Source organism: Neolamprologus brichardi, chromosome 8, assembly GCF_056152115.1.
Source record: "Neolamprologus brichardi isolate AB-2024 chromosome 8, ASM5615211v1, whole genome shotgun sequence".
NCBI classification, from domain to species: Eukaryota; Metazoa; Chordata; class Actinopteri; order Cichliformes; family Cichlidae; genus Neolamprologus; species Neolamprologus brichardi.
This window is the reverse complement of record NC_142111.1, coordinates 12,860,571-12,872,500: the sequence shown is the minus strand read 5'-3', so window position 1 is coordinate 12,872,500 and position 11,930 is coordinate 12,860,571. Positions and strand designations below refer to the sequence as shown.

The 11,930-nt window shown below is 41.4% G+C and overlaps 1 protein-coding gene across 1 annotated transcript; it reads right to left on the bottom strand.

Moving 5' to 3' along the window:
- Nucleotides 1-85: 85 nt before the first annotated feature.
- On the bottom strand, nucleotides 86-10,442 carry LOC102791369 (protein FAM117A-like). Its single transcript, XM_006805679.3, has 8 exons — nucleotides 9,720-10,442; nucleotides 8,743-8,888; nucleotides 6,821-6,916; nucleotides 6,347-6,463; nucleotides 5,562-5,690; nucleotides 5,177-5,363; nucleotides 3,131-3,290; nucleotides 86-2,246 (listed from the first exon to the last, which is right to left on the bottom strand). Exons 1-8 carry the CDS (start codon nucleotides 10,036-10,038, stop codon nucleotides 1,958-1,960), a joined length of 1,443 nt encoding a protein of 480 aa, XP_006805742.1. The 5' UTR covers nucleotides 10,039-10,442; the 3' UTR covers nucleotides 86-1,957.
- Nucleotides 10,443-11,930: the final 1,488 nt, after the last annotated feature.

Sequence of the window (11,930 nt, the reverse complement as noted above, 5' to 3'; positions counted from 1 at the left end):
TACATAGATTGTGTGGTGAATTCAAAGTGAAGCACTAAGAGCTAAAATGCTAAAATGAATGTAATAAACACAGAAGACATGCTAGCATCATGTATTTATGTAGACAAAACACAGAACCTGAGATAACACATTCCCAGTATCCACAACCGGGGAAAGAAAAAGAAAATCTTTGATTATTTGGAATAAGAAGATTTCAGTCCATCAGCATTTCATCAAGATGCTTAAACTAGGAGATGTTAGTCAAAAGATCAAAATAGTCAACTTTCAGTTCACATGCAAACAGAACTATCAGAGGCTAAATTATGGAGGAAACCTCCTCTGTAACACCCTCTGCTGGAAGTGCATAAAAATCCACCCGATACATGTGACATTTGCCTGACAGAACAAAACTAAAAATGACAAGGGTCTTTTTTTTCCTTTTTAGCTTATGTAGCAGGTATTTGGGAAAAAAGGGTAAAAAACAGACATCACTACACATACATATACAACAAAGTACAAAAGTGAGTATAAAAATAAGAATTGCGACTCAAAAGTAGTAGTTCAACTTGTGCAAACATGTCTGCGAGAAAATAAAACTATATGATCGTTAACTTGTCAGCTTGGCAGAACAAAATGATCAGAGAAACTGAGGACGACAAGTCTATACCACTAAAACTGGTTAGGTAGTCAACTAGGCTGTGAAACCTCAAAACTAAAACGTACCATCGGGCACAGATCTAGAACGTCAATAAACAACATGCAACCCTTTTTTGCAAGTAAACAAGACATTTAAAAAAAGAAAGAAAGTACTACTCGTAAAGCAAGAATGCATGTGCTGAAGCCATTAGGTGCTGATGCTACCTGAACTTCTACATCTACAAAATTCCCTTTACAACAATCAAAATGTCATTTCATGTTGTCCTTTAAATCAGGTAAAAACAAAGTACCCACTGATTTGTCACGCTTCGTACACTAGTGACTGGTGCAAGGAAATAAGTGAACAGCAGATAAATATCTTTGATAAGATGAAAAAAATAATTAAACAGATGCAGTTTAAAAATAAGGAACAGTATCAACAAAGTTACTGTTGTGGCGTCTTTGAGGAAATAACTGTGCAGGAAGTGAGCAGTCAGTCAAACAAATCAAGTGAAAGTTTAGAGAAAAATAAGTGAGCAGTGCTGCTGTAAGACAGCACAGTGTCTCAATTATTTTTGGCTAAGACAAATGTAAATATCTTTGGGTAATAACAGAACTAAATTTGTTTAGTTTAGAAGTGTTGCAATTAAGGAAACTCAGAGAGCACTCTCCTTTGCATTGTGACTCATTTTCTCAATAACCTTCAACATCAAGCCCTTTTCAGACATCCAGTGGTTTCCTTTAATCTCGCTGCATCTCAAAGTCTCAGATTTGCTAACATTTATCCATCACTTTCAACATGACGAGTGAATACCTGATTACAATGGCTCGCATGCATATTTTTTTTTTGCTGATCAGCTCACTACAGAGCATCCTAGATAACAACAAGCAGCACATAAACAGCACTTTATCTGTTACTAGTTTGTATAAACACTAAATTATTCTTCCCATAAGCATTTTTTGCTATGCCTAATTCAAAAGCAGCTCTCTGTAGCAGTGTTGTGTTGTAGGGGAAGCTCCAGCAGCACAAACAGATGACCCATTTGTGGTTGTGCAAGATTTAAGCCTTTAAAACTATGATTGCTCTCAACTAGAGTCGATGCTGGAAATATAAATTCAAGTCTTTTGCAGGGGTGCACAAGTCTAGATGAAGCTCTAATGAACATTAGTGATGCCATCGCATGGCTGAAAAGGGCAACAATGTTATTTGTTTGTACCTGTGTGGCAAAAGAATGAGCTAAGATTAAAAAAAAAAAAAGAAAAGAAAAGAAAAGAAAAAGAAATCTAGACATCTGTCCCAGACCACTCTGTTCATTTCCAAATAAACTACCTGGAGCCGTTTTTATAAAGCTAGCCCCTCTCCAGAACTATCTCCCATCACAGTGGTGGCTGCAGGAGGATCTGGACGAACAGCCCAGGTGTTAGAGGAGACCATCTGACAGGAGCTGGTTCCCTGGTTCAAGCAGTTGCTTGCTGGAGAGCCAAAGCTTCTGAAAAACATGTCCATGGAGGGGAGCAGGGGCTTAGGGAGGCTGACTGGGCAAAAGGCTGAACCCCCATAGGGGGTGAAGTTTACCTTGTTGGGGTCAGGGCAGGAGGAGATGAGGGCCATCGTGGGTTTCTGTGGAGAGCTAAAGAAGAAAAGGAGAAGAAAAACTTATTTCCATAAAAGTGATGCAAAAAGTTTGGTTGCATTCAGTGCACACAGTCAGATTTCTTTCATTTAGTTCAGCAGCATTTCTTTATCATGTGGAAAAATTGAGACATAATGTTGACTCTGCACTTCTTTTTTTTAATGTTAAGATATCTCTGGGATTAAATGTGGTTAAACTTCTTTTCACTGACAGAAAGGGAAGTTTCACTGGTCCAGCAAACTTAAGATCAGAGTGACTTGTATGCAGCTCACAATGTAAAATGAGTTTGACATCCCTGATCTATGTAGTCGCTGCTTGTGCTTACATGTCAACATGCACGAGGCTTTACTCAAGCCAAAATTTTTCCCTAAAGAAAAACTAAAATACCAGGCAACAGAGTTTTGTAATTGTTGCTTCCTTTTAATGAGTAACGACTAGTAATTTCACACTGTAAGATTCAGACCAAGTTAAAAACAAGGAGGACTTCGAATGCTTTAGTGCTGACAACATGAAGTGTTGCAACATCATCAACTTGTCGGTTTGGCAGAACAAAACTCCCAAGCTGAACAAACAAACTGCTTTGAGGGGGGACTGTTCGTACATCTACAGTTAATGCCACTAACTCACTCTAACAGAGTACAAGGTAAACTCTGACTCAACTAAAAACTATGACATCATACAGGAAATCACATTCAACTTTGGGTAAAGTTTGGTTTCTAGTGTTTATTTTTTAAATGTGACCACCAGAGGGCATCTACATGCTGACAGTATTAAATGACAGAGAGTATACAGTATTTGTCTAATTATATTTCATTATCCAGAGGTGATTCATCTGTCTCCCTCTAGCATGCAAACACAAAACAAAATGAATAAAAACCTACCTGATCTCCTCCCACACTCTCACCCTTTCACAGCCCTCTGGAGGTTTTCTCTGGAAGCAGCAGCTTTTGTTGGGCCCGGGAGATGAGGCGTTCAGGAGAGAAGAAAGGTCAGCCTCATTCTGGGAGGAGAACGGAGACAGAAGCCCAATGTCTGTTGAGCCTGAAAAGAGGAGAGAAAACATTTGTGAGATCGATCTACTTATCGATCTAGATACGCCTATCAATCTAGATATATATGATTTGAATGTTCTGAGGGGCAGAAACTGTTTACTCACTTCTTATCAACCTCACCCCCTTAACATCGTCTTGTCATTTTCTCTCAAACTGTCTTCATTTTCTGACAGCTTGGTTTCTGGCTATGACTGATCGACATTATAAAGTTTTCAGCTAGAGCCCATCCTTTCTAAGCCTAGATACACTGTGTTATGTCTGAAGTCATTTCTGGACTCAAAGGCTCGTGCAGACAATGTGGTGATGATCACCAAGTAATAATTTGCTGGCACGCAGTACATTACAAACACAGGATTGGGGGGGGGGATGGGACGGACTCCCTAACAATCACTTATTATTATTATTCATAGGGTTTCACTTCACCCATGTTCCCCAAATTGTTTATTCTTCAAATTGAATTTCAAAGGACTGAAAATAAATTAAAACCTTAATAGCAGTTTGCATTCTTTTGACATTTAGAAATCAATTTATAATTTTCCTGATGCACAACTAAAGGAAGTCAAATTTCAAGGTCTCAGCTAGAGATGCCACCTCATTCATACGTTCCTTGCCAAGTCCATGATTAATGTCAGAAAGAACCTATAAAGAAATTATAAGTGAGAGGGAAACTGTTACTATAAACTAAGATTACTACAACTCTTTAGTCCATCAAGCCAACACCAAACCCCCCCCCCAAAAAAAAAACAAGAACTTCCATGGTGAATATAAAGAACACATGTCATGCCATATTTGCATTTTGCAGACATCATATTTTTGGCAGAGCTGAATTGCGTTACTGAAACCACCACAAAGTTATACATCAGTGCTGCAATTTTATGTCTACATGCGTCTGCTAGAAATACACTTACCAGACACTTTTTAAAAACACACAGTTTAACTGCTCATCAATGCAGCTATCTAATCAGCAAATCTCAAGGCAGCAGCTCAGTGCATTTAGGCAAGATGACCTGCTGACGTTCAAACATCAGAATGAGAAACAAAGTTGAGTTTAAGTGACTTTAATGTGGCAGGGTTGTTCTAGCTGGACGGGTTGGTCTGAGTAATTTGAAAACTGCTGATTTATTGAAATTTCCTACAGAACCATCTGTAGAGTTTACAAAGAATGGTCTGAAAATGAGAAAACCAGTGATTAGAAGTTCTCTGGGGTAAAACACCTCAATATCAGGAGAACGGTCAAGACTGGTTTGAGGACATTGCAAGGCAAAAGTAACTCAAGCAACCAAGGTATGCAGAAGAACATTTCTGAATGCACAACATGTTAGAGTGGAGCTACAACAGCAGAAGACAACACCGGGTACCACTCCTGGCAGCTAAGAACAGTAAAACTGAAGCTACACCTCACACAGCCTCACCAGAAATGGACAATAAATGATTTTTTTTTAAAAAACCCAACAAAGTCTCGATTCAGATGGCAGGGTGTGGATCCATTGCATGTATGATGTAACAACATGCCGGTTGGTGTAGTGGGAATATTTCTGTGGCACACTTTGGACCCCTTGGTATCAACTGAGCATTATTTAAATACCACAGACTACCCAAGTACTGCTCATGACCATTTTCAGCTCTTAAATACCAGTGTACCATCCCCTGATGTGTTTAACACGTCACGTCAATGTGGACCGAAATGTGAGGAATGTTTCCAGCACCTCACTGAATTTATGCCATGAACAATTAAGGTACTTCTGAAGGTAAAAGGGGCCCATCCCAGGACTAGCAAGGTGTACCTAATAAAGTGGTCAGCAAATCAAGACTTTCACGTTTGTTCTCACCATTATAAAAATTTAAATTCTTATCTAAAATGTCTGACAAATTAACCTTGGTGCAGGTCTGGAGGAGCATCTGAGTTGGGCTGAGAGGTGCAGATGTAGTTGGGAGAGGAGCAGGGTGAGGAGGAGGTGGAGGATGACGATGGCGGGGGCGTGGTGGGGGGGTCGCTCTGAGATCCACTGCTGCAGCTCTGCAGAGGCACCGGAGCCCGATGGCCATCTGGAACCTCGAGCAGCTGTCGAGACAGGAAACTGCACTTTTTAGAACGTTTAATTAAACGAAAATCGGCCAACGCAGAAGTTTTACTTCAGCAGAAAACTACATGTGCCACCTCTGAAACCCGCCTTTCTTTGCAAATAAAACAATGCCTAAACATCTTCACATGTCCATGTTGTGTAAACAAGCATGTGTGGGCTCTGTAGGTGATAATTACCCTCTGTAATGGATGTAGTGACTGGCTGATGAACATGCCTTCCAGCTCCTGGTTGAGGCCCTCCACGCTGCAGCGCAGGGGAGGGACCAGTGTAGCCAGGGGAGCAGGGGGGATGGGAATAGGCTGAGTCTGAGCACATAAACAAGTGAACACAATTTTACTGCACTACTCCTAAGAGCCAAACACCAGGACGTTTTTTGAGTTCCCTTCAGCTCCTTTTATTTCCATATTTTCCAAAAACATCAAGCTAAATGTACTTTTTTTAAAAAATTGTTACCATTAAAAATACAACAACAAAAAAGCAACAAAGAAAACTGAAACTTTCTTACTTTTCGAGAGCACACAGGCATTCAAAAAGTCATTTGCTTCATACATCTCAAAAATCCAGCAAGCTCAATGCTGATAATCAAGTGTTCTCATAAACTGCATGGGACTGTCTCATCACCACTTTGGTTTATTTGAGAAAAAAAAAAATCACCACAGCCCAGTGGAGTGTGGGACCACACACCAGCTGTGCTGAAAAGCAGAACCGTGCATTACAATCTGAAAAGCAGAAGCTAGCATGATGTAGTGATCTTCCTGTTTCCTCAGTGTTTTATTTCATTCACTTCCTGCAGAGACCTGCATAGCTTAGTAATGTGCTCTTGTGAATGTAAATCAGTGACAGGTGTCCATACACGGTACAGAAGAAAAAACAAAAACACCTAAATTTACTTCTAGAGACATCTGCACTAAAACCTCAAGTAACTCATTCAGTGTGCTTGTGTCTGCTGATGCTAAGGTACCTGAGCAGCTCCAAGGCTACGGCCCCCCTGAGGATAGCCCCGCTGACGGTCTTTGTCATGTGCCCCCGAGACTGCAGGTTTGCTGCACTGCTGCAGTTGTTGTTTTAGTTTAGCGATCTGAAACAAACACATGTTAATCAGCCTCTACGTGCAAACACACAAAGAAAGTCCTTTAATCCCACATGTCGAACGCTTAGTATCAACAAACAAGGATTTTATTATTATGTTTTTTTATGTTGGCTCAATGTGAGATTCAGTGAGATCATGAGAAGTGAGGCTTTGTTAAAAAGTATAAAAAGGGGAACGTTGCAGATGACCTCAGTCTCCTGTTGCTCAACAATGTCAAAGTCAAGACTTTTTCAAGAACTTGCCCTTTTTAATTTATTTAAAAAAAAAAAAAAAAAAAAAAAAGCGTCAAATTTAGCAAATCCGGGCATTACAAATGCATGTTGAGCAATCAAAAGTTGAACTGACCTCTCGCAGATGCTCAGCGCTGCCCCATGATGCTGATCGCTTGTGGCTGCTGCTTCCTCGCCGGCTGTGGGATCTATCGGACCATGAGTCTGGGGTCTGCGGTGGGAAGAAAGCAGCCATGAGAACTGATGTTCTTCATATGCAATCACATGTCTTTAATATGCATTTTATTAAGTATTTTTAGGGTTCAGTCTAAAGCTGTCATATGATCATATATGCAAAATGAAGGGAAAGCTATAGAGCCTTGTGTACAGTTTCTTTATGTACTTAAAGCAATGATGACTCAATCTTTAATTACAGATTGAGGCCATTTTCAAAATTCGCATTTGTTATAATACTTCGTGGTTTCTTTGCCTTCAGTGCAAGCCAGACACAATTAGAGACCATTACATATGCCATTTGTTTCCAGATGCACGTCACACGTGTGATAAAACATCTCATGAAAAAGTATTTCACACAGTATTCACAGCACAAGATAATAAATTCCAGCAACCCAGAACTGTAAAAGCAGGCAGCGCAGACATCACACAGCTTCTGCTTCTTCAGTGGTAATTCGCTGTTATTTTTCCATCATTGCACAAATCATTACCTGCATTTAAATGGCATAGTGCTAGAGGGCGGACCAACTACGACCTGTGATACTGTGTACTTAGCTGGATGATAAGTTGCACCTCAAGCTGCAGACCTGCTTTCATGTTGTAACTGTGTACTGACACCAGGGGGCAGTGTCAGAATTATACGGAATAACTTGTTTGGGGGGGGGGGTACTCTTCTGGGTTCTGCTGTTGCTTAGCTTTGCCCCTGCCACGGAGTAGATCGAACACGTAACACAGGAAGAAATGTTTTGTATTGAAGTGAAAACTGTCCACTGCAGCCACAGTTGGCTTTTTTGGTCACTGGTTAGTTTTTTTTTTTCTTGACTCCTTCCCATCTGATAAACTTCACCGTCTGTCCCTTTCTGTCTAAGCTCACTTCTTTGGCAATTTACAGCACCTTTCCTGACAGTCTACAGGAGATTGCTTTTTTGTAGCACTGCAAGAGCACATCTGCATCAAGTGCATACCCATAATCCTTCTGTGTGTAGCAAATGACCTAAAACGCAGCAGATTCTGCTTTAAGCAGCAGCCATGGTTGCACAATGGAGGTGCGCAGCTTTGCCATCCCAAGTCTACATATGGTCTGCTGTCACCTGAAGGCACCATCAAAAACATGTGGCTAGTAAAGTGGGGCTCTCTTTCATGATTTTTCTTCTCACATCTCCTCAGTAGAGCCAAAGCACCACACAAGCCAACAGCAATTGCATAAATCATGCTGTAATATTTCACGTTAAACAGGTCACGTTCAACATGAAATATTACAGCAACACTTCACATATTTTAATGATTGGTTTCACACTTAGTACACATCAGCGTGCAGCCACATCGCACCATCCACACCCACAGACTTGTCAAACTTGCAGACAAGCTAAAGAGCAGGAGAAACTGAAAAACAAAGACGGAGGGAGGGAGGGAGGATGTGGGCAACCAAAGTGCAGTGGCGAGTGCCTGCACGGAGCAGAGAGGATGGGTGCAGCCAAAAAGGCCTCGTCAGCTGACTTCGGGGACTGTTGTCACGGCTGTAGTTCTCACTCTGTAATCGCTGTGCAAGCACCGGACACCCCCCTACCCCCACCCTCCCTCAACCTCAGAGCAACTTATTTCGCTGCAAAAAGTGCAAGCTAATCTTGTGATGTGACCTAACCTCTATCCCCCCAAAAAAAACCAAAAACAAAACTAAGAAACATAAAAAAAAAAAAAAGAAAGAAAAAAAAAGAAAGAAGGAAAGCTCTAAATTGAGGAAGCATCATTGATAAATGCATTCTATTCATTTTTCTGACACTCATAATTCCCACACTTGAAAGCATTATTCCCTGTGGCGCTGACCTGGGTGGATTTGTCCTGGCGGGGCACACAGCTCGGGCCTTCTGGTTCTTTGGGCCAGTGTCCTTGCAGGTACGGCCCGATGATGGCGTCCAGAGACATCGTCCGCCTCATGCCCGGGCTCAGCTGGTGGGATCTGGCCTTTCTAGCTGTCAGTTTTGCAGAGATATGTTCTTATTATTTATAAAAAGCTTAAAAATAATCCACACTAATCGGTTTTTCCTCAGGAAACTTGCAGCATTGTAGTGGCAGACACTTATTTTAAACGCATTGCATCATTTTCACCTTCACATCAGAAAGCCACACATGTAATGCTACTTTTCACACACACTGGCCTTTAAATCTATTTTAAAGGTTTTAACGTACTGACAGTAAGCATCAAGAGACTTCATGTCACAGCCATCTACACATGATACAAAAAAGACACTAGTGTCTCTTAAAATGGACAAAAATGCTCTTTAAGACGCTAAAAATACTTAAATAGTTTTATATTTGGGGCTACCAATCTCTGGCTATTATCCTATCAACACCAAGTAGTCTGATTGACAAGGAGAAATTATAAAATATATTTAATCATTTTTTTAATTTCGGAATTATAACTACAGATTTTGAATACTTTAATATAGAAGTAGCAACGTTTCCCTTAAAACAAACAAACAAACAAAACACTCTCTCACACACACACACACACTAACAATAAAAACATATTTTATAGCTCGTGTTACTGATTAAGACGGTACAGTTTATTTTATGCTTGGATCAGGCTACCAACTTGCCCTCTTTTACTGAGAATTTGCTATCTAAAGTTTGAACTTCTTATCTAAAGTCTGCAAATGCCCTACTGGGAAACTAGCAGATAAAGCTGCTCTGCAACTGCGCAGGACTGCAGAAACTCGTACCCAGCTTTCTACACCTATCGTGACAGTACGTGAGGTCTTAAACTTGGATGGATAAGGTGGAAAAAGGTGTTGAACTCATACCTGGCTTCCCATCTATCCTGCTGGGTCTCGGTTTGCTGGCCAGCTGATAAGGGACAGTTGCCTTCAGCGGCTGTGGACCCAAAGCAGCACCCCTCGTGTGTCCAGCTCCACTTCGACCGGACATCTTTACAGTGTCAAATCTGGGTCCACTTAACTCTAAATGACTGTTATTAGCTGTGGCTGTCCTGCCTGGTAGAGATGTGGGGGCGCTCTGGTGATGGTGGTGGCTGGCTAAAGTTAACCAGCTGCGGCTCTTTCTCCTCTGGTGCTGGTGATGACTACTCGAAGAAAAACCGTTACAAAACTCAAGGCGAGTCATTCAGAGACCATGTCCGAGTACATAACACTATAACTCGACAAGTAAAACGTCAATACGAGCTTGTGTTCTCGTCTTCGCAGCTGCGCATACTTTTTTTGGTCTCCTTGCTGCTGGCTTGTGTGGCGAGTTAGCAGCCTAGCAAGCAAAGTTTCTTTGTGAGGATGTTGAGATATTTCACCCCGTTGTCGAAGGAGGAAGCAGCTCCAGTTTCAAAAAGTCACTTTTACGTCAACTCCCACGGCTTCCGAGCAAACTTTAAAGTGTGTTTCATTACAACTTATCGGGCCGGAGCGTGTTTGTTTTCTCTCTCTTTTTTAAAGGTGGCCGTGAAGGACGTGAGGCTGAGCACAGCTCCCTAGCCCTCTGCGTTCTCGTTTCAACGCAAACTCCAAACAGTTCCAGCACCACGCTGGTGTGGATTTAATTACGTGTGTGGGCGGACCCTGCTCCCAGATCTCACTTTTTGATTGGTCGGGAAGCCTCAGATTTCAATCCTATTTGTCAGTGCGCCATCAATCCCTCATATTTAGGCACATGAAGTTTGGTGTCCCCGCCCCCAAATTCATATCTGAGGTTAGCTTATTTTTGAATGTTAAATTCGTGTTTTAAAAACTAATTTAAACCTTTTTAAAGGAGAAAACCGACTATTGTAGCTATACCTTGACACATGAATCAGCATACTTTAAAGCTGCTGCAGTAGTTTACATGTATTAAAGGGCCATGCTAGTGGCTTTTCTGGCATAGCAAGTAAACATTACTTGTGTATCTACAGAGCACTCTCTTAATTAAGAGCAACATTCGTTTGTTATTACACCTGCTGTTGTAAAAATAAGGCCATTGATTAAAATGGCCGGCATAAAAGCTGAAAAGAAAATGCGTTGAACTACTTAGAGTCATTGCAGCACTAATATATCTACAGCTCCAAAAAAATAAAAGTAGCTCATTAATGAAAGAAAATAATTGGCTCCAAGTGAAGTAGAAGTATAAAATAACACAAAATGGAAATAATCATGTAAAGTATGCCTATGGGAGGGCCACCGTAATGTACATAGTTGCTTCTCACTCCCCCAAATTATGTAAATGTTATTGTAGTTTTCATTATACCTTGAATAATGTCACTGCAGAGCAGCTCCACCTTCAGATGCAAATGAAGCGCAAACATGTAGTCATTTACACTGTAAATATAAAAAAGTAATATATATTAAAACTACTAAAGACAAAGCTGTAAGTGCTATTGGGTGGTAAGCACTGAGACAGTCAGTGGCTGATTTGTTTGGGTACAGGAAAGACTGTTGCAGACTTCACACAGGTTGGGATGAGGGCTTGTGATGGCTGATCTGCACATGCTTGTTTGCACCTTCCCAGGAATCCAGTCAGGATCAGAGGCCTTCCTTGTGTTCACTGACCTGTGCACCAGCCTCACTTGATGTTGCTGTAAGGTGACTGCCTGGGCTCTGGAGTCTGGGGAGACTGAGAGGCTGACACTGAGTGCTGTGTGAGGCCTCAAAGCCCCTGTAGCTAGTGGATGAGGTGATCTTCCACCTTCCTCTTTTATCCCGCTCTCCAGCTCAGCTCTAGCAGGATTGTACAGAGCTCTGCAACCTGATCTAACAGTCAGAGCCGCGGTCTCTGAAGACAGTCCTGAGCTTCCCTGTCGTCCAGGTTTTCTGGCAGTGGTATTATTAGCACAGTACTTGATGCAGAACAGAACCGACTCCGTGTGTTCAGCTGATGTTCAAATATGTCCCAAACAATGTGTTCAAAACAGTCCGGTAATTATGAGAGGGCTTTCTGAAGTCAGGCTTGATAGTCTTCAATAGTCTTCAGTTGTGGCTTTGTTTTTGTTTTTTGGGGAGGGGGTTTGTCTCCTGAGAGGGGTGCAAGCAGGAGTG

What these genes read in the sequence shown, in the direction of transcription:
- LOC102791369 (XM_006805679.3), bottom strand. Translation starts at nt 10,038, where the DNA reads ATGACTCGCCTTGAGTTTTGTAACGGTTTTTCTTCGAGTAGTCATCAC. An exon ending in CACTACATCCATTACAGAGG is followed by an intron (nt 5,364 to 5,561) that starts GTAATTATCACC and finishes CTGTCTCGACAG; the next exon opens with CTGCTCGAGGTTCCAGATGG. An exon ending in TCCTCCAGACCTGCACCAAG is followed by an intron (nt 3,291 to 5,176) that starts GTTAATTTGTCA and finishes TCCTCTTTTCAG; the next exon opens with GCTCAACAGACATTGGGCTT.